At 44.9% G+C, this 23058-nt stretch overlaps 1 protein-coding gene across 1 annotated transcript; it reads left to right on the forward strand.

Annotated features, from left to right (window-relative positions):
- The first annotated feature begins 3141 nt into the window (after window positions 1–3141).
- On the forward strand, window positions 3142–22450 carry LOC308172617 (uncharacterized protein). The gene is made up of 6 exons (XM_080547537.1): window positions 3142–3204; window positions 16898–17442; window positions 17528–17602; window positions 17676–17853; window positions 20450–20740; window positions 21169–22450. Exons 2-6 carry the CDS (start codon window positions 16900–16902, stop codon window positions 22008–22010), a joined length of 1929 nt encoding a protein of 642 aa, XP_080403663.1. The 5' UTR covers window positions 3142–3204; window positions 16898–16899; the 3' UTR covers window positions 22011–22450.
- The last annotated feature ends 608 nt before the right edge of the window (window positions 22451–23058 follow it).

Here is a 23058-nt window from a genome sequence, read left to right on the forward strand (position 1 = left end):
TGAAGTACCTGTATAATAAAATAGCTAATATTAGTCAAATAATTTCCGTAATCAAGTTACTTGTCACACACACACAGACACACAGACACACAGACACACACACACACACACACACACACAACGTTGAATCAGATTAGGCTAAATAAAGTTAACAGAAATTCCCTTACCTGTCTTTGTACCGTGGATCAAGCAGGGTTGCAACCGAGTATAACGGTTCAGACTCCAAGTTGTCAAAACGCCTGTTGAGTGCGTCGAGGAGGGTGCTTTTCATCGTTTTAATCCCCTGGTCAGTGTCGTTTTCCCGACTGAGGACACGTCTCAGGACACACACGATGGGGATGACATCAGCTAGTGATGCCGATGAGGCACTCACCTAGGGGTGGGACGATTAGAAAATGTCATGAACAATAGCGCGAGACAAGTTCTGTGAGGATATTCGCGCGCGCTCATGTGAGGAATTGCAATTATATTACAGTAACAGTCGCTAACTTGACTGCAAAAGTAATGTAGACTAGGCTGAAAAAATAGCGCCAGACATTTGTTAAACACAGTTTATTCATAACATACGATTATACGATTATTCAAATAATTAAAATTCTCCACGATAAAGTTATCGCGGCTGTTTTTATCGCGATTAACGATAAAAACGATAATCGTCCCATCCCTACACTCACCTCTCTTGTCATCTCCTCGAAAGGGGCCAACACCGTGACAGTCCGCTCCAACAGCCCCCACTGGTTTGCTGTTAGCGTCGCTGGCAGGTCATGTTCAGCCACATACGCCGAGAGTGACCGTTTCTGCGCGATGAGGCTTTCAATCATGTAGTGGGTGCTGTTCCACCGAGTCTGAACGTCCTGCTGCAGACGCTTAGGCGGCATATGAAGTTCTAGTTGTATGTCCTGCAGCCGTGAATATGCCAAAGGCGAGTGCTTGAAATGGCCTACCATTTTCCGCCCGTTAGCCAGTGCGTCACTCACGCTGCGCTGCGACAACAGTCCCTCATGCACAATAAGCTGCATAGTGTGCGCAAAGCATCCCATACTCGCCACTCCAAGTTGGTCCATGCCCTTCTTCATATTTTTAGCATTGTCTCTTAAAACGACATGGACTTTGCTTTTGTTAATTTTCCATTCGAGCAGCATCTCCTCCATGGCTGCCTTAATGGAATCCCCAGTGTGTGAGCCACGGAACTCACGGGCATGCAGCACCGCTTTCTTGAAAGTAAAATCAGAGTCTATCCAGTGTGCTGTGAGACTCAACAACGACATTGGACACACGTCTGAGCTCCAAATGTCCGTTGTGAAGCTAATAGCATCGACATTCTCCAATAGTTTGGCGAGGAACTCACACACTTCATTGTGCATTTTCGGGATGGCATTTTCGGTTATATAATGCCGACTGGGCAAAGTATAACGCGGCTCTAGGTGTTCAATTAAACTCCGAAACCCCACATTCTCTACCACCGAAAGTGGTTGGTCGTCGAGCACAATAAACCGAACCAATTTCTCTGTTATTGCTTTTGCAATTTTGCTGTCTGGGGGGAGTTTCTCTCGCCTCTGCATTGACTGTAGCAATGTCTGCTGTTTCAGGGGCTTTTTCTTTGTAGCAGACGCTTGCAGGTAGGCCTGGTGCTGTTCCACATGGTATTTTTTTAAATGTTTAATTACATTAGTGGTGTTATACCGATTAGCATCGCTGCCGCCCCTCGAAACTGTTATTTTGCAAATCTTGCATTCCGCTGATGGACTTTTTTCGTCTTTAAGACTGAAGTATTCCCACACTGCTGACATGACTCTCACAAAGCTACTAGCCAACTGTCATGCACGTGACCACTGGCGACTACTGTTGTCGTCACTTGAGCGACACGCCGGAACGGGCACGCGGATCGGGCACGCGGATCGGAGCCTTTTTTTTTTCTGGTCCGATCTCCGATCCAGCATTCAGGACCAATATCGGGTCGATATCCGATCTCAGTATCGGATCGGGACATCCCTACCTAGAACCTAGGTCTTTGCTGTGTTCAGGGCCTGAATGGCCCTGGGGTAGAAGCTGAGCTTCAGTCTGTTTGTCCTTGCGAACATGGTCCTGAACCGCCTGTCCGAGGGCAGCCGAGCAAAGTGTTCGTACCCAGGGTGGGATGGGTCTCTGGAGATCTTGGAGGCCTTCCTGAGGCAGCGTGTGTTGTACAGCTCTTCCAGAGAGGGGAGGGGGGCGCCGGTGATCTTCTGGGCCGATCTCACGACTCTCTGTAGCGCATTCCTCTCTGCGGCTGTGCAGCTGGAGAACCACACGCAGATGCAGTAGGTGAGGATGCTCTCCACTGCGCAGCGGTAGAAGGACACATGATGACATCACTGTCCAGTGTGAGTCTTCTCTCTAACATGATGACATCGCTGTCCAGTGTGAGTCCTCTCTCTAACATGATGACATCACTGTCCAGTGTGAGTCTTCTCTCTAGCATGATGACATCACTGTCCAGTGTGAGTCTTCTCTCTAACATGATGACATCACTGTCCAGTGTGAGTCTTCTCTCTAACATGATGACATCACTGTCCAGTGTGAGTCCTCTCTCTACCCCATGCAACTGTTGTGGCCATTTCTGATATGAATATAATAGAATTTGCCATTTAGCAAACGCTTTTAATCCAAAAGCGACTTACAGGGACATTCCCCCTGGAGTAATTGAGGGCTTTACTCAAGGGCACACTAGTGGTGGTGTTTCAGGCAGGATTTGAACTCACAACCTCCGATCATCAGTCCAACTCACTAGACCACCACTGGCGTCCGTATATGTCTCAACTCTGACGACAACCCTCGAATATGAGTTCCACGTCATTTTATGCAGTACGAAACGTGGAACACTGCCTCGTCTGCGGAATGATTGACACATCGGTTAGGTGCTTGTGTGACGTACGAGCTTCGTTCGAGTAGTCAGTTTTTTTTTTTTTTTTGACATGGACACAGGCATCTTATATCGAGGCACATTGCGTCGGAAGATCGACGTCGTGACTAGTGGTGTATTCTGTTTCTTTACATTATTATTTATTTAAATAGGGTAATGCCATAGTATTACAGTTACTACGGTAATGTGCACGACAGTGTCGTAAGCTGTGAGCTCGGGCCGTACGTGAAGCGGGTATTACGAAGCCAAGTAAAGCCACTCTACCCGATCCGGCTGACTGGACATTCCGTGATTTATTACAGGTAATAATGTATAATTCTTCATGTTTACGAGGGTAATGGTCATGTGGGAGAATATGTAGTTGATGTCATTTATTAAAAAATAAAAAGTACTGTAGCAGCTGCGATGTTGTTGTTGTGGTTGTTGATGTTACGACGGTCCCAGTTTACGCTAAGCTAACGTGCTAACGCTCCGGTTGGTGGAGTGTAAAGGCCTTTGCACACCAATGCGTGCGTTTACGCCTGCGTATTTTTTAATCCGTCATCCGAAAAAAAACGTTACGCACAGAGACCTTGCACACCGGTCCGTTGCGTTTTTTTACGTTGCGAACTTTTTTTGAAGAGGACAAGCGCGTCTTCAACCTCCGCCTGTCAAGAGCACGCCGCTTCTCAGAAACACATGATCCACCTTTTCTTTCCTCTCGTCCCTCTCTTCTCTCCAACGGAGGTACCGGTCTAGCCCATCGCCACACTCTGCCTGCCTCTGCACCCGTTTGGCACCCTGGCTACCTGGAGGGGCTATATTTAGAGGAGAGGTAGGGTCACACTCAAAGAAGAAAAAATCTGAAAGTTCTCAGTACTTGATTTAATCCATAGTTTTGCATGCACAGAGGAGGAAGCACATGCATGCAAAACGATGTATTAAACCAAATGCAGAGAACTTAATGACTTTTCCCCCCTTCTTTGAGTGTGACCCTACCTCTCCTCTAAATATAACTAATTTTGAGTTATACACACCAGTGGTAGGTGCAAATGATAAAAAAAAAAAAAATCTCAACTTGTTATACCTGAAGAGTCTGAGCTGGTCTGCTCTGTCTCCATCCCTACACTGGAGCTCTCTGTTTGTGTGTCCTCCTCATCCTCTGTTTCATCCTCCTCATCAAATTGAACATTACTGTCTGATCTGTTGAAAGAAGGCGTTATCTGCGTTATGAAACCATACTGTGTGGCTAATAAGTTGCACTCTGCTGTAAGCATCATCATCATTGTTGTTGTGCATTTCTGGATAGGCTAACTTTACCTTCTCTTTGTAGTGGACGATTTTAGGAAGGACATTGCCTCCATGTATTTCCATTTTTTATTGACGCTTGCTCCCTGACGTTAATTTTGGTCACCCAGAATGAAAGATGTCATGTACGCACCAACACACACACACACACACACACACACACACACACACACACACACACACACACACACACACACACACAGACACACGTCTATCTCTATGGAGAAATGACGAGACAGTATACGAGACAGGGTAATGATGTCCAACGTCTCTATGTCTGAATGAGAGACTGCTGATGAATATCCATATGACTTAGCCCTCTATGTTGGTTTATACAGTATGACTGGTCCAGGTAGCACAGTACTGTATTATTGTCCTCCCTTATTGCTAAATGGCATTCATACCTAACTAGCTACCCAGAACACAATCACTAGTCTACGAATGAATGAATGAATCTTTTATTTCGAACATGATTTAAAAATAAAAACGAAAAACTAATAATGACCACGTCTAATCTTTCGTAATCAATACATACCATTCCCGATTCCAGTCTGCTCTCCAATACTCTGCCATATTCTGTCTTTATATTCTGAATCTTTGTAATCACGACTCTGTTTTTCATAACGAGCTTTGTGCTCTGACACAAGTAGGATTAGCTTCTCGGAGGCCATCACTTTCTCTTATTTTATCACTTTACTTTACCTCAGTGGTGTCTCTCACTATTTACCTCAGAGATGTCTCTCACTGTTTACCTCAGTGTACATTCGTACGGTGGCCAGAGTTGGCCAGAGTAAAAAAAAATAAACTACTCTCAAAACGCTTTTGACGGACGCGAAAACGCAGAAAATCGAACCTGTTGCGTTTTTTTTTTTGACGGACGAATAATTACGGATTGGTGTGCAAGCGTGGTTGACACAACATGAGTTCTAATTTATTTTTTTAACGGACGTAAAAAACGCGTTGGTGTGCAAGGGCCTTAACTGTGCCAGCTAGCATAGGCTGTGTTCGAAATGGCATACTAGCAGGGCTGGACTGGGACAAAAATTAGGCCCTGCCATGTGGCTCAGACCGGCCCAACACAATCGGTCCGACACCGCCGATCAACATGCTGGCAGTCTGTTGAATATACCATTTGTAAAACCCCTATAGAGCGGAGTAAGTGACATGGACAGCAAGTATACCAATGCAAGTGTGAACCAGTGTACTCACTCACTGTTGACGTACTCCACGGTGATGAGACATGGCTGCTGTGCTGAGCAAACAATACCCATACTCAATACTGTTTAAGTAGTTGTATAACAAAAAGCTCGGCAGTCATAGGAATAATTATAATGATTTATTAACATTTTAATACTGTTAAGTAGTTGTATAACAAAAAGCTCTGCAGTCATAGGAATAATTACAATTATTTATTAACATTTTAAATACAAACAATATCAATTATCACTCAATATAACACCACTGTAAAAAAAAAATGCAGACAATGCAATAGGGAAGAGAGAGAAAGACACACACACACACAAGAGAAATGTGAGACATGGTACAGCAACACATGTAAAAGATGGCTATAGCTGAAAAGATTGGATACTCACCCAGTTCCGAAAGGCTCAGCCCTTTCAATCTCCACCTGGACAATTAATGGCCATATCCGAAAGATAGTGAGAGGAACAGAGTAGAGGGAGGGGCAGAGATAAAGAGACCAAGGAGTGAGAAGACATGATAAGTGATTACATAACTGATTCAGATCAGAATCTTCTGGGAATCAAAAAACTGATTTGCAGAATGTCTATATAGTGTATACTCACCAAGTCAAAACGCTGCCTGTGAACTCCAGATCAACCAACAGAAACGGAAAGGCTGCAGTCTTTAAAACATGACAAGGGAAGGCATCCTATGAGACAGAGAGAGAGAGCAAGAGAGAGAGAAGGAGAGAGGAATGATTACATGACAGATTCAGATCAGAATATTATGGGAATCAAAAAACTGATTTGCAGCATGTCTATATAGTGTATACTCACCAAGTCAAAACGCTGCCTGTGAACTCCAGATCAACCAACACAAACGGAAAGGCTGCAGTCTTTAAAACATGACAAGGTTACGGTCTGTTACGGTCTCCTCCCTCCACTGCTGTCTTGTTCTGATTGTGTTGCAGGATGGCAGTGGGGAGAGGGGGCCTGATTGGCTGATGTAGCACACCTGTACCTATTTAGGTTGTGCATTGGGGATCAGTCCCTATCTCTCTCTCTCCATACAGGTTATGCTTTTTTTGACTCCTTTGTTAGTGGCAAACGTTTTGTTCCTTTGTTTACACCTTACAACATTCCACATTACAGATCACTCACCCACACCCTACACAACTGATAAACTGACTATCACATCCCATTTCTCAATGACTTATTTTCTTTAGTTAATAATAAAAGAATAATTTACCTTTACCCTCGACTTGTCTCCCTATTTTGTCACTTTCCCTGAGCCGGGTTAGTGACAAATGGGGGCTCGGCCGTCGGATTTAGTTGTTGTAGGACCTTTTGTTGTAGTTTGGTTAGCGCTCTTTTGTTTCACTGTTTGATAGTTTCAGTGATTTGGGTTGGTTGATTTTTGGTTGGTTTTTTGTTAAATTGGTTAGTTCGTTGGTTCGTTGTTCTTTGGTTGGTTCTTTGTTAAGCGCAGTGTTTCCTCTACATGCATTTCATCGTGGCGGTCCGCCACGATGGAATTTCCTCCGCCACCATGCAGATTTCTCAACCCAAAAAAAAAAAAAAAAATTTAGGCCGCTTTTCAGACCTTCACAGCGCTAGACACACCCACAAGCGTGAAGCGACGCGCTTGCAAAACTGTTTTGTGATTCCTCATTTAAATTACGTTGTACCTGTTACAATGACAATAAAGATCATTCATCTTCATCAAGATGAGAGATGGAGCGATCCGCTCACACAGCTGTCCCGCATCCGCTAATCAGCGCAGCACCGAACCGCCGGGCTCGTTGAGCGGATGCGAGGCAGCTGTGCCCGGGACCGGCCACTTCACATAAAGGAAGGAAGGAAGGAAGGAAAGAAAGAAAGCCGTGCACAAACGAGAGCTAAGTCAGACCGGGACGCTGCCAGTATGTGTGAGAGCCGGACTGCCGGCGTGAACATTTGAACCGTGTCATTTTATTTAATGGACCATTTCGTTGTCTGGTACCTGTACTGTAGCAATGACAAATAAAGTCCATTCCATTCCATTCCAGAGAGGGACGGACGGACGGACTACCCTTGTTTTTAATTTACAGGAAAACATTTTATTTTCGAGTTTTGGCTGAAATGACGTCGTTGTTTTGAGCGCGCGTGCGCGTTTCATGCGCGTGCACGCGAAAAAATCGCAGCACTACCCGCCACCATGGTAAAAATTCCTGGAGGAAACACTGGTTAAGCGCAAAAAAAATTGGGAGATAAGTTGGGTATGGTTTTGTTGATGCTGTGGCATCTTAGTTACCTTTCTGTTGTGATTTGTGCCAACAGTTATTTGTGTTTGTTTGTGTGCTGGGGGAGAGAGAGGACTACGGTTTGTCTCCAGACACTTGCCCAGGCTAGAGACGCCATTTGCTCTACTATCTGTTGGGACACCTAGGTAGGAGTGTGGTTGTTCCTTGTGCAGTGGTGAGAGATTTAGGAGCTGATGCCTTCTTCCCCATGTTAGGCATAGCGGCTTATTTCCTTTGGGGAGTGCGTTGGGCTTTTTTAAATTTATTTTTTAATTTTGTGTGGTAACCGTGGCTAGAGCAGTGGTCTCGGGGGCATCGCCGTAGCACGGGGGAGTGCGCCAGCGTGCTGGTTACTTGTTCCGTGTTAGCGGTATTGAGTGCGTAATTACCCACCACGAAGCCACACAAAGACTACGAAGACTAGGGTTGAGCTATCTAGGATTTGGGGAAGCTCCGTTGAATATCTCCATTGCTGCGCTCGGTGCGACTGCGACTGCTACTGTTTTGTGTGCTTCAACAGGTGGGGAGGCATTTGTTGTTATAGTAGTTACGTGCACATTAATCATGGCTTCTATTGTCGAAGAGTTCATGCAGAAACCATCAGTGGAGTTGTTAGAGAGATGTAGTAAGGACCAACTTTTGAAAATCGCGGATCTCCATAAGATTGAAATAAGTAAAACTGTTAGCCGTCTCAAGGAGACTTTAAGAACGGTCGTGATGGACAATCTGATTCAAGCTGGTATCCTGGAGGAATCTCTAACCCTTCCGCTTACCCCAACTCCCGTGAGTAGTCATTTGACTTTTGACCAACAGAAGGAGTTATTGTTGTTGCAGCAAGAGCATGAGAAAAGTTTAGAAAATGCTAAATTAGAATTTAAATGGGAGCATCTTAAGTTAATTAAGGAGGGTAAAGATGTCGGGGTTTTTTCTCTCTATGATTCCGACCCCGCTAGGGAACGTGTGGGTCCCCATTTTGATATTTCTACTAACCTAAAGCTTGTGCCTAAGTTCAATGAGCGAGACCTTGACTGTTTTTTTTTACTATTTGAGCGAGTGGCTGAGGTTAGACGTTGGTCTGATTCAGACCGCATCTTGCTCCTACAGAGCGTGATTACGGGTGGAGCCCAGGAGGCCTACTCTGCTCTAAGTAGGGCTGACTGTAGGGACTATTCCTTAGTTAAAACTGCAATTTTGCGTGCTTATCAATTGGTTCCGGATAGGGATGCTCCGATTTATCGGCCACCGATTTAAATCGGCCGATTTCACTCCAAATGACTCGATCGGTGATCGGCAAAAATGGCCGATCGCAAAAAACGATTTTTTTTCTATTTATTTTTTTTCTTCTTTTTTTTTTTTCCCCTGGGGAAGACAGATAACTGAACAGAAAACATAGGAGGACGTAACAGTATGTAAACCATGAAGGCCACGTTTATGATGTCTTTTATACAGCCATATCGACTGACTTGGGCTTCAGGCCCTAACTGGGTGATAGGCCAGACTTTTACTTGACTTATGCCATAAAAATGGGTCTGCGTTTGCTTGGTGCCTAATGGATCAAAACTTTTGTCTAAAAAGCAAAAAATATGTAGGCTATCCAGTCAGTAGGCCTACAGTTATGTATTTTAAAAAATATCGGTATCGGTATCGGTTGATCTTGAGGAAAAAAATCGGTGATCGGTATCGGCCCCAAAAATCCAGATCGGAGCATCCCTAGTTCCGGAAGCGTACCGCCAACGTTTTAGAACTGCAAAGCGGCGTAACGAGCAATCTCATGTTGATTTTGTCCGTGAGTTGACGTTACAGTTTGATCGGTGGTGCTCTGCCTCATCTGTTACCAGCTATGAGGAGTTGTGTCAGTTAATTGTGTTGGAGCAGTTCAGAGATTCTGTTCCTGAGCACCTTGCTGTATATCTTGGTGAACGCGAGGTGTGTACAGCTTCTGAGGCAGCAGTGTTAGCTGATAACTTTGTTTTAACGCACAACGGCAGGTTGGGGGAGCTACGTGCTCGTGACTGGGACCGCAGTGAGAGGCGGAGCTCATCTGGGTTTCGTCCTGTTAGTTTTGAGGCGAGGAATGAGACCCCGTCCTTTAGATTTGATTAGGGATGCACGATATTATCGGCACCGATATTTATCGGCCCGATATTGGGGAATTAATGTTTATCGGTATCGGTATTTATTATAAAATGTAGCCGATATTTAACCGATAATATGAAGCCGGAAATATTTCTGCTTCCGGTTTCCGCGCTCTGCTTCCGGTTTCCGCGCTCAGGCACGCAGTTTGTATAGACGAGACGCGAGCGAAACATGCCTTCCCCGGTGTGGACATTCTTCACAATTTCTAAGGCAGATATTGCGTTTGCAATTTGCAATACATGTTCAACAAAAGTTCGGAGAGGAGGGCAAAGGTCTACGAGTTACAACACAACGAATCTAATAAGTCACCTGAAGAATCACCATTGCAAGCACGCTGTATGGAAGGAATATCAAGCACTCGTTGTAGCAGAACACGGTAGCCTAGCCGCGAAAAAAAAGCCATTGTGGATTTCATGAACTTACATGTAATGAATATACATGTAAACATACTGTATACTGTCTAAAGCTATGGTTAACATATACATGTAAACATGCAGTATACTGTCTAAAGCTATGGTTAACATATACATGTAAACATGCAGTATACTGTCTAAAGCTATGGTTAACATGTACATGTAAACATACAGTATACTGTCTAAAGCTATGGTTAACATGTACATGTAAACATGCAGTATACTGTCTAAAGCTATGGTTAACATATACATGTAAACATGCAGTATACTGTCTAAAGCTATGGTTAACATGTACATGTAAACATACAGTATACTGTCTAAAGCGATGGTTAACATATACATGTAAACATACAGTATACTGTCTAAAGCTACGGTTAACATAAGATCTTTATGAACTTTGGCTAAAAAAAGCATTGTGCACTGTCTAACAGATTCTGTTTGTTAGAGGAAATAATAAATGAACATTTGAAGAGTCAGAAGTGTTCTCTTTGTTGTGTTAACAATAGTGATGTAAGTTAGATTTGGTGAGATCACTATGGAATATTAAATCATCAATCTTTGCTCACTACATAGCCTTTCTTACCTTCAGGTGTGCATGAACTACAGGTTATCAACTGTGAAATTATATCTGAATGGTCTTTATTGTCATTGATATAGTACAGGTACCAAACAACGAAATGTGGGAGGGGGAGCTCCCCTGGTGCTAGGAAAGAAAAAATAAAATAATAATAATATCGGTATCGGTATCGGTTATCGGCCACGAGAAGCGGGTAAATATCGGTATCGGTTGGAAAAAATGCATATCGTGCATCCCTAGTCTGAATCTTTGATGTGGTTGGTCATTTAGGGGTCCAGAAGACCTATGACCACATTTTGTGTAATTTCTATTGGCCTCGTGTGAAGAGAGATATCTCAGCCTACATTAGAGCATGCCATATTTGCCAGACAGCAAAGTCTAACCAGCTTACAGAGTCTGTACCATTGTGTTCTGTTCCTGCCATTGGTACATCTGTTGATCGAGTTGTCTGTACAATTTGTGTGGAAGTGCCCAGCTCTCCTCCTGGTCCTGTGGTGGCAGCGCAGGAAGGTGAGGGTGTAGCTGGCCTTGTTTGTGTTTTTGTAGGAAGACTGATTAAATCAGAGTCTCTTGCTGACCTGCTACTGTCTGGGCTTTTGGAGCTGGTAAAATGTATGTTGGCCTGGCAGCTCTTCTATTGTTTTTTATTTGATGGTGGCGGAGGCTTTTTCTGTTCTTTGAACCAGGCGGTCGTGGTTACATTTAGGGATGCTCCGATTTATCGGCCACCGATTTAAATCGGCCGATTTCACTCCAAATGACTCGATCGGTGATTGGCAAAAATGGCCAATCGCAAAAATTATTATTTTTTATTTATTTTTTTTAATTTTTTTATTTTTTTCCCTGGGGAAGACAGATAACTGAACAGAAAACATAGGAGGACGTAACAGTATGTAAACCATGAAGGCCACGTTTATGATGTCTTTTATACAGCCATATCACTGACTTGGGCTTCAGGCCCTAACTGGGTGATAGGCCAGACTTTTACTATGCCATAAAAATGGGTCTGCGTTTGCTTGGTGCCTAATGGATCAAAACTTTTGTCTAAAAAGCAAAAAATATGTAGGCTATCCAGTCAGTAGGCCTACAATTATGTATTTAAAAAAAAATCGGTATCGGTTGATCTTGAGGAAAAAAATCGGTGATCGGTATCGGTCCCAAAAATCCAGATCGGAGCATCCCTAGTTACATTTTTGATTGACCCTGGTTGAGAGTATGGTTGTGGTTACCGCATCTTTTGATTTTTTTATTTTGGTTTTTCCTGGTCATCAGCCTCTCCCTTTTTGTATCCTTCCCCTGGCTCTCTTCACTAGGGTTGGGTACCGTTTGGGTTTTATCCGGTACCGGTACCTAACCGATACTTTAAAAACGGTACCGGTACCTAACCGATACTTTAAAAACGGTACCGGTACCAAAACGGTACTTAATTCGGTACTTTTGATTTTTTAAAATGACATATATATATATATATATTATAATAACACGGTCGACAACATTAAACAGCTTTTCACTTTTTTATTGCTGAGGCACAATATATATTAGTTAAATATACACTCAAATTAAAATAAATTAAAATAAAACTCCTGAGCCTTGGGGACTCCATTAAGCTGGCGGTGCCTATCGTCGGTACTGATGTCGAATACGAGTACACACTTGTTCGGCAGCCCCTCAAGGACATCAGAATATTCTTAGAAAAGGGATCTAGTGAAGAGGCCTGCATAGCCCCCAGAACCAAGAAGACCGAGAGGAAATATAACTCTGATGAACTGGAGCCCTCCACCTCGTCAAAATCCAAACTCTGTTGCCGCTCAGCTACTACTACTCCCCTCCCCCTCTCTGGTCCATGATGACATGACGATTCATTTTTCAGACACAGTAGTAGGATAAGGATATATCTACATGATATATACATGATCTGACACAGTACCCGAATATCAGGAGATCCCCGATCATGTTGTCCACCTCGCAGAGACGCAGCCACACATCCGCACTACGTCATCAACAGACGCGTCGAATCCTGGAGTGCACTGTCCAATCAAAGGCTTGTGTTCGTAAACTTGCTCAGAGAGCGTCGCAGCGCACACTGGGCCCGACGTCATAAGGGGAGCAAGTAATTTGATTGGACAGAAGGCATTCCACGAGTGGTGATCAGAATTCCAGAACGAGTTTACGGAACGCACCCATAAGTCGAGCGTCGCGTTATGCCAACCCGCTAGCGGAAGTTGCTATTAGCAACCTTCTCGTTATCCTTCCGTACTCGCTGCTTTCACTGAGTGGAAATTTAGGCGATGTGACGCCACGAGTCACCAGTAGACACCGGAGCGAGATAGAAAAGTACCGAAATGAGGTACCGAAATCTCCTTTGCGATTCGGTACGGGTACATACCGAATGTAAAGTAACCGGTACCTACCGGTACCGATTTTCGGTACCCAACCCTACTCTTCACCCTCTTAAATTGCTTCCATAGGCCGTGGTTGCTGAGGTGTGCGGTGTGGCCTGGGGGGGGGTGCTGTTGTGGTGAGTAGGTTGGTGGCTATGGGGATAAGTTTATTTTGTAAATTTGACGTTAGTGTTTTGAAATGGTTTTGGGTCCTTTTTAGTCCCCACATTTTATGGGGGGGGTGTTACGGTCTCCTCCCTCCACTGCTGTCTTGTTCTGATTGTGTTGCAGGATGGCAGTGGGGAGAGGGGGCCTGATTGGCTGATGTAGCACACCTGTGGCTATTTAGGTTGTGCATTGGGGATCAGTCCCTATCTCTCTCTCTCCATACAGGTTATGCTTTTTTGATTCCTTTGTTAGTGGCAACGTTTTGTTCCTTTGTTTACACCTTACAACATTCCACATTACAGATCACTCACCCACACCCTACACAACTGATAAACTGACTATCACATCCCATTTCTCAATGACTTATTTTCTTTAGTTAATAATAAAAGAATAATTTACCTTTACCTTCGACTTGTCTCCCTATTTTGTCACTTTCCCTGAGCCGGGTTAGTGACACTTCATTGTCCCACAGTATGACCCTCTGATATGAGTCCTTGATGAAGACTGCCACGTCGTTTAGTAGACTGAACAGAGATCCACTTTCCAAAACACTTCCAGTCGTGTCTGCCAGGACAAGATTCAGTACATGGGCATAGCACCATACATGGACATGAGTAGGAGACTGGGATGCCATAAGTGCTGAAAAGCCTCTGTACTGACCCTGCATATTTGAAGCTCCATCTGTTGAGTTGCCGATGCACATGGCCTTGTCCAGTTTCAGACCATCCAGGACCCCAGAGAGCAATTCCACAAAGTATTGCCCTGTGGATGCATGGCACTTCACCACAGCAACCAGCCTCTCATGGACTTCCTCTGTCACGTACCGAATAACGACGGCACACTGATCCTGGCTGGTTATGTCCTGTGTGGTGTCGAGCTGAACAGTGAACATTCCAGCTTTTTGTATGTCACTTGCGATGGTCTCCTGAATGAGATGACCAATACTGTCTATCACTGAGTTTACAGTGGTCTTGGACAGTAAGGTGACGAGGGACCCTCTACCTTTTGTTCCACTGGATGCATGCAATTCTTTGCTCTTTTTAATGCACTCCTCAAGATGCTCTTTGAGGCTAACATTGCACTTTCCTATTATAAGGATGAGCTCCAAAAAGTTGCCATGATCCAGGGTACTGTCGTCCCACTTGTATGCTGCCTCGTTCTCCACATGCCTGTAGCTCAAGCCCCTCTTGCCTATCACCTTCACCACATCCACAACACACTCCAAAACCTGGCGTTTCTTTCTTACTTGCTGCCTATGAGCAGACTGCCAGCAAACTTGCTCTGGATATCTCCTTTTCTACTTCTTAGAAAATAGGCTTCAGCACACTTTCGGTGTGTAGCACTCTTTTCATGCTCCTCCACATTCTGTTGCGCACATCTCCATCCTGTCATTCCAGTAATAAATGTTCTGGGGTCAGTGCTATTGCCAAATGCCATACAGACAAAACAAAACAATGTATGCTGTTCTTCGCAATATGTGAGCCACTTCCTACTGGTGCCATCTGCACATGTGAAATACTTTTGTGCTGCTGTATTTTTGGTTCTCTGCTGAGGGTGGTAATCTAAAAAGTGATCTAGCATGGAAGGCTCAGGACAGGCAAAGTAATTGAAGTCCTGAACGTGGCACTCTGTTTCCTCTGTTTCATCTTTTTCTCTCTCCTTTTCCTCTCTTTCCCTGACACTCTGCTTTTCTGGGGAGGGCAGCAGCAGCTCAACCTGGTTCAACAAGACATGGACAGAGAAGTAAACTAACTGGTTGTCAAAATCAGCAAAGTTCTCATTTACATGTACACACAGGCTGCATGATTGCATTATGTTACACCAGAAGCCCAGTCATTTCAAATGGAAGGTTGCAAGACAACATTATTGGGTTGCAGACTGCATGAGTTTTATTTCTCCATGCAATAAAAAGCATTCATTAGTTCTGAACTAGGCTAGTGTAGATTTTTTTAAAAATATTTTTATTTTCAAATAAAAAGTATTATTAACACCCATTGTTGGTAGGCCTATTGCATTTATGTCAGTGACAGTGATACCTCAACTTGCTAGCTAGCAACAAAATAGAAAGTCACAAAATGCAGAACACCCCCATCTAACGTTAGCTATAGAGTCCACAGCCAAGCAGCACTAACGTTACACCACGAGAGAGATCACTGTGTGTGCATGAATTCCAGCCAAGTCCTGGTGAAGCGCAATGCAATCATGCTGCCTGTACGGGTTAGCATAAGTCATAAGACATTCTCTGCTGCTGCTCCCTTAATCTGGCCAATGCAAGCGACTAACATAACTTTGCTTTTGTAAAACCAAGTAACAACATTGCTTACCTCTCTAGCTGTGTCCTCTGTCTCCTCCTCAATTGCTAACGGCACATCAGTGCTAACGTTAGTTAGCGGTAAAGATTTTGCTGTGGCAGCTGTAGTAGGCCTAGCCCCCACAGTCGATGCAGAGAACATATCTGTCAGTTTCTGACATTTTGAGGCATCCTCTGCTAGCTTCTTACTTTTTTTTTTTTACGGGTCAGGCGGACCGACCGGCCCAAAACTAGCGCGGCCCATCTGCCAGCGGGCAGAAAGATTGTATGGCCAGTCCAGCGGTGCATACTAGCATACTGCATACTAGCATACTGCATACTAGCATACTGCATACTAGCATACTCAATTAGTATATACTGACGTATGTTTGCTCTCCATTATCATTTAACATCCATGTTCAGATTGACACAAAGCAATATTGTAAGTACGAAATATCAAGTGTTGGATTGATAGCTTTATATATTAGTCATCATTTGTTGGGAATATTACGTTTTAGTTATTATTTTGTAGCTAGATTGTTAGTTCAAAAAATAACGGACTTTCTAGCTAGCCACTGTTTGTTTACATCCTGTTGAAACATGTTTTGTGCTGTTTGTCTTGCAGTTTTTACCAGTTCAATATACCTGATTTGAAAAGCCACTCTACGCCTCTTTCTTTGATGGACTTTATTGGCAAGGTTTAGCTTGATGTTAATTTAAATTAAAATGTTGCCATTTAGCAGACGCTTTCAATCCAAAGCGATTTACAATTCCGAATTACAGGGACATTCCCCCTGGAGTAACTGAGGGCTAAGTGCCTTACTCAGGGGCACACTAGTAGTGGTGTGGTTTCAGGCGGGATTTGAACTCACAACCTTCCGATCACAAGTCCAACTCACTATCCACTAGACCACCACTACTACCCCACTACCCTTTTCAGGTACCGGGGCTATAATATGTATTCAAGGAAGCGTTGTTTCATCTCCAAAGCCTTCTCTATGAAGTCTTCATCCAATCTGAGGAGAAGCTGTCACGTGACACGTCTTCTTAGAGCAAATTTATTGACAAATTAGCTTACATTGTTTACAAAAATCACTTTCATAGCGTCTTAGCTGGAGTGTCCATTCAGGAACCTTTGTGGGTGCCCAAATGGACAGTATGGTTTGGGTACCAAGGGGTGATTAAGTGCATGGCATGGCTAGGTGGCGCTACAAAGTATTTAATTTTTCAACCATCTAAAGAGATACTCTCTTCTTTTTTTTTTCTTCTTCTTCTTCTAGTAATGGCTGTTCCGAGGCCTTCCTGCGTCTGCCCGCTGTGCAACAAGAGGCTGGTGGCACTGCCCAAGCACCTAGTGAACCAGCACAACGTGAGGAACAGTAAGGAGAAGAAAATCCTCCTGGATCTGGCGACGGGAAGGATAAAGATCCAGAACCCTGGGGAACCCTGTCCGGCCGTGGGCTGCCCTTATAAGGGGAGCGGGCTGGACAGGCACCTGGCGGGTGGACACCCGGAGATGTCGTCTGCCAGGCTGGAGGCCCTTTTTGCAGTGGCCAGGCGGGCGGAGGCCGTGAGCCAGTTGGCAGCGCTGCGGGCCGACCCAGCCGCCGCCGGCTTGATCAGCACCTTCGACCTCGAGGTGCTAATTGACGATGGTGCTGACCCTGGTGTGACCCCTCAAACCTCTGCAGAGGAGCTGGGGTGGGGGTGCACCCACCCGGAGTGCCAGAGCAAGGCGGAGAACCAGGCACGCAAGATCGCCCAGCTCGAGGCAGAGCTGGACAGTCTTCGTAAGAAGTACCGCCGCGTGAAGAGGAGGCTGCCGGTGAGTGAGTGCAGAGGAGGAAAAGGTTAAAGCACTTACACTTATGCATGCCAAAATATTAATTCTTTCACTTTTCCTTTCATAGGAGGAGGGGGCAGCAGCAGGGGCCAATGCAGGCTCCAAGAAGAGAAGCTGTCGAGGAGAGGAGGCGGGACAAGAGGTGAAAAAGGGGATGGTAATATGTTAATCCATTATCCATTATCCATCTCGTTCATCCACTTGTCTTTCTACAGGTCACGCACGAGGGGGAGGAGCCTGAGGAGGAGACCGAGGCCGGAGAGGAAGAGCCAGGGGTGGCTACTCAGGCCTGGGAGGAGGAGGAGGCTGGAGAGCGTCTCCCAGAGGACGTTCCTGCATCGGGCAGCGGCCGTGGCTCCGTCATGTGTAACGATGTGTTCCCCTGCTCCATGGGTAAGATGGAACACTATGGGTAACTGTGTTTGTGGAGGGACGTCATGCTAACATTACATTTTAATCACATATTTGCCTGTCTTCTTCACAGAAACCTAATAATAATAATAATAATAATGAACCAAATATAGCTCTTAACTCTTCGACCTGTTAAATACATCAACCGAACAGCACACCTGTTTGTCCAAGAGAACTTGCAAGTGGGGGGATCGAACATTCCATAACATTGGCAATATACAGCAAAGCGTGACCCACTCGTTCTCACCCATAATGTCTGTGTAGTGGTGGTTTCACGTCCTTTTCCACTCTACCTTGTGCGTGCGTAATCAGTGAAACCAAACAAATACGTCCATTATGGATCCTTGCGCACCACCTTTTTGAAAAACAAACTCCTTGGCTAGTCTTGGATCTTTGAAACTCGTCACCTGTCCATCTGATGTTGTTCATCAATGTCGCTGGGTATCTCAGGCCGTAGCGAACTCCTTCACAGCCCCGAAGTAGGCCTTTCACCTCTGTGAAGGCCGCCTGTTGCTTACTCACAGCCTGGGTGAAGTCTGGTAGGATACGAATCTAGTCACCGTTGGCTGTCTTCACCTCATTTCTATAGCCTCCTTTAGCGGAATCTCTTTTTCTCTTTTTTACCCATGCCCGCGGTGGTAGGTTATCTTGCGTCGGCTTGCTGCGGAGAGTGCGGTGGTTCCCGGTCTAGTGTCGGAGGCTTCTCAAGGCCCCTCAGAGCCTCCTTAAGCATGGTAGCCACAAACTGAGATGGGTGTTTTCCATGCTCACGTCTCTCCTTCACTCCCGTGATGCGGATGTTACAGCGACGGGTAGGGCTGCAACAACGAATCGATTAAATCGATAAAAATCGATAATGAAATTCGTTGGCGACGAATGCCATTATCGATTCCTCGTTTAAAAATAAAATAAAAAATAAATAGTTTTTTTTGTCGGGTTTTGTTTCCATAACAAACCTACTTCCTGTTGACGCACGCCACGCTGTCTTGCGGCCGGTGTAGGCATCGCGAATCATAGCGCTACCTATGGCCGGAAAGGGCAGAACCTATGACCGGAACCGGAAAAGTGGGAAAATCCGGTACCTACACCGGCGCAGCGGCTACATTTAAATCATGCTACTCAAAAGCCTTGAGAGTGAAGCTGTCTGCTGTCTGCTGTCAGGACATGCTAGTGAGTTAGCTAGCAGGGTTAGCTCGCTGCTGCCGCTAGCTGACTGTCACTACGCTGCTCGTCCAGCTGTAGTCTGCGTAGCTGTGCTGAGAACCAGAGCACTAACTATGTTTCTATAGAGGAGGGTTACACTAACTATGTTTCTATAGAGGAGGGTTACACTAACTATGTTTCTATAGAGGAGGGTTACAGCTAACTTCCTATTGTTTTATTATACAAGTCCTGCTGGGCTCAGCCCTTCGTCTCCTGCTCTCCATGCAAATGCGTTAGTGTGAGTTCTGGCGAAGCGTCAGCTAAATGACTGTAATGTAATGCGATAGCCAGTGAGTGTTTGCTCGCATTCATGAATTCAATATTGCATGACAAGTGTATTTAGCTAGCTGGCTAACGTCAGTGGTAGAGCAGAGGTGATAAGCTAAAGGCTAGCTAGTGGTAGCCTACCAAGCTACCTGTGAGTTAGAGTGAGGCACTGACTGTCGCCTAGCCTATTGTATGGAGTGAGAGGACACATTGCATTGTTTTGGAGCATATCTGTTATATAAAAACATTAGTGTCTTGTCTGTAGCCTATATTGCACTTTGGGTTACTGACCTTTACATTAAGCAAAGTTATTACCTAAAACAATGCATGTATTGAGCTAGAGTCCAACTACTTTATTGAAACAATCTACTGCCATAGTCCATGGCCTGTTGTTAAACCTATTTGATGTAGCAAAGCCTTTTTTATTTATATTATTTTTTATTTTTTATTAATAGTTATTCATTTTGCACATGTATATGTATAGGCCTGGCTGATTTAGAAAACATAAAATAAAATTTGCAAAATAAATCCCCCCCCCCCCCAAAAAAAGTAATCATTTTTTCCCGGTTTTTCTGTATCCGATTAATCGAAACAATAATCGGCAGATTAATCGATTATCAAAATAATCGTTAGTTGCAGCCCTAGCGACGGGATCTTGCCTCCAAATCTTCGCATCGGTCCCTCATTGTGGTCAGAACCCTTCTCATGAGCTCTCGTATCGAGGTTCTCTCCTCAGGTCATCTCGGTGTGGTCACCGCAGTATTGGTTACAGCAAAGCGGTCCTCACCCATCCGGCGTCGTGCCGTGTACTGGCAACGCTAACCCCCGATCAGGGTTTGCCAGGTCGCTTTATCCTGTCTTCTCCGCTGGCACAGCTGTTCCGCGCCCGCTTAACGAGCCCGCGCTCACCACTGTGTTGATTGTCGGACGCGTGCGAGCAGATAGTGGCAATTGTCGATCACTCTGCCTAGGGGCTCGGGGCGCTGTCCATCGTACTCTGCCCCCGGCTTAGGTGCGCTGGTGAGCGGGTTGCCACAGTATCCACTGTTACGTGTTTGGTAATCTGAATGTTGGGTAAATTGCCTCTACCTTTGTTTACCCTACATAGATCCATCTCCCAGCCCAGCTACCATGTCTGAACCCAAGTCCACAGAGTCCCTGGGTTCTGGCTGTGGTTCTCCAGCCCAGACAAGCACACAGTGGCGTCCAGAGATGGTGACAGTGAAGCTGGAGAACTGCAGTCAAACACTGGAACACGATGTGGTGGTGAAGGAGGAGGAGGAAGAAGTGGAGGAAAAAACTATGATGGTGAAAGAAGAGGTAGAAGAAGAAGAAGTGGAGGAGAAAGATGTGGTTGTGAAAGAAGAGGAAGGAGGAGAGGATGGAGAGGAGAACAATAGTGAGTTGGAAGTTCATGAATTTGTCTAAAATTAATATTTTAATTATTGTACAACCTAGTCAATGCTCTATGGTGTTAAAACATTAACCATTAATTAATAGAGAAAGCATAACTAGGCTAGAGAGACAAGGCATGGAAACAAGCATGGGGTGGTGGGTGTTACAGGAGTAGAGCCATGCTGCTGAAACTCAGCCACCCCTCAATCCACTAATGGATGAATATTACTCACCATCCAGTGTACAACTGTAACAGTCAATACTTGCTTAGTATGACAGCGTGTTTTTAGTTTCTCCCAAGTGTCTCTTGAACTCTGTTCAGTCATGGCGTTCTACAGATGCCAGATGTTGTTATTTCTGGCACTGCTGAGTCGATGGAAGCACTACTTGTTGCTCATGTTTCTCATCTTGTCTGTGTTGCTATTCTTACAGGGGAGAGCTCCAACCCAGGCTCAGAGAGTGAGTCCAGCTTCACCACATCAGGAAACCATAAAGAACCACAGGCTCACAAAGGAAAACATACTTACCCTTGCCCTCAGTGTGGGAAGAGTTTCAGTAGCCTAGGAAATCTAAAGAGACATCAGAGAATACACACAGGAGAGAAGCCATACCACTGCTCCCAGTGTGAGAAGAGTTTCTGTCAACTAGGAAACCTAACGGTACATCAGAGAATACACACAGGAGAGAAGCCATACCACTGCTCCCAGTGTGGGAAGAGTTTTGGTGAACTAGGAAGCCTGAAGGTGCATCAGAGAATACACACAGGAGAGAAGTCATACCACTGCTCCCAGTGTGGGAAGAGCTTCAGTCACCTTCAAACTCTAAAGGCACATCAGAGAACACACACAGAAGAGAAGCCATACCATTGCTCTCAGTGTGGGAAGAGTTTCAGTCTATTAGAAAACCTAAAGGTACATCAGAGAATACACACAGGAGAGAAGCCATACCACTGCTCCCAATGTGGGAAGAACTTCAGTCACAAAAAAAGCCTAAAATCACACCGTAGAACACACACAGGAGAGAAGCCCTACCACTGCTCTCAGTGTGGGAAGAACTTCAGTCAACAACACCACCTAAATTCACATCAAAGAACACACACAGGAGAGAAGCCCTACCATTGCTCTCAGTGTGGGAAGAGGTTCAGTCTATTAGAAAACCTAAAGGTACATCAGAGAATACACACAGGAGAGAAGCCTTACCACTGCTCCCAATGTGGGAAGAACTTCAGTCAACAACAAAGCCTAAATTCACATCAAAGAACACACACTGGATAGAAGCCACACCACTGCTCTCAGTGTGGGGAGAGTTTCAGTGAACTAAAGCCGCTTTTCCATATGTCGGCCCGGGTCGGGTCAGGTCGGGTCGGGTCGGGTCAGGTCGGGTCACTTTTGATCTGTTCTGGTTTCCATTATACACAAACCGACCCGGACTAGTAGGAGGAGTAGAGGATAGTAGGCGGAGTTACGCGTCACACGCAGCCTGGCGAAAAGCTTCCGGGTGTACACAGCAACAGCAGTGATTTTTTTGGAGAGAAAGAGAAAGAGAGAGAGGAAGCTATGTACACATAATAAAGTCATGTTTTTTGAACCCTTAAAACCACTGCCTTCACTTGTCTGCTTTATGAACTGTAGTATCATCATCGGGAAACAGCGACAAGACGCGAATCTACCGGAATTTGACACAGCCGGTGTTATTCACAGACAAACACGGTGCCGTTTGCGGGTTAATAACTTCGGTTTACCGGGGGTTAGGATAACAATTCAAACGTGTCCGGAAAGAGGAGAAGCCAGGGAATTCAAAAGTTTTTGAATGGAGTCGATCCTCCACTCCTATCACCGTGGACACAGCGCGGAGCGAATTCCCTGTTAAAACCGGCATTTGACTCATGAGTGAATGGTGAAAATGGCTGGACGGCTGCGGGCGAACTCCCGGTTCATCGAGTTTACGGTTAAAGGCATAACTTCTCGGGGTGTCAGCGCGGTGGTTAAGAGCTCAAAATGACCGTAGACAGATGGTGAAGTTAGCAAAGGAGTATTGTGTTTTTTTACCACCTCCACAGCCGGTGTTATTCCCGGACAAACACGGTGCATAATAGCGATTTTTGTGTTGTGCTTGTTGTAAATAAAAGTTATATGATTCATTGAAATGACATTAAACTAAGATAATACGATGGTCAGAATAATTTTCCGAATCTTTATTAATAAGGCTAAAGAGACATCAGAAAACACACATTGGTTAGAAGCCATACCACTGCTCCCAGTATGGTAAAGGTTTCACACACTGTCAGGGAATCAAGTGTCTATAGCATCGTTTCTCAACGGG

This window comes from Nansenia antarctica (genome assembly GCF_963989245.1).
Source record: "Nansenia antarctica genome assembly, chromosome: 17".
In the NCBI taxonomy this organism is placed as follows: domain Eukaryota; kingdom Metazoa; phylum Chordata; class Actinopteri; order Argentiniformes; family Microstomatidae; genus Nansenia; species Nansenia antarctica.

What these genes read in the sequence shown, in the direction of transcription:
- LOC308172617 (XM_080547537.1), top strand. Translation starts at nt 16,900, where the DNA reads ATGGCTGTTCCGAGGCCTTCCTGCGTCTGCCCGCTGTGCAACAAGAGG. An exon ending in GCGTGAAGAGGAGGCTGCCG is followed by an intron (nt 17,443 to 17,527) that starts GTGAGTGAGTGC and finishes TTCCTTTCATAG; the next exon opens with GAGGAGGGGGCAGCAGCAGG. An exon ending in TGTGTTCCCCTGCTCCATGG is followed by an intron (nt 17,854 to 20,449) that starts GTAAGATGGAAC and finishes TACCCTACATAG; the next exon opens with ATCCATCTCCCAGCCCAGCT.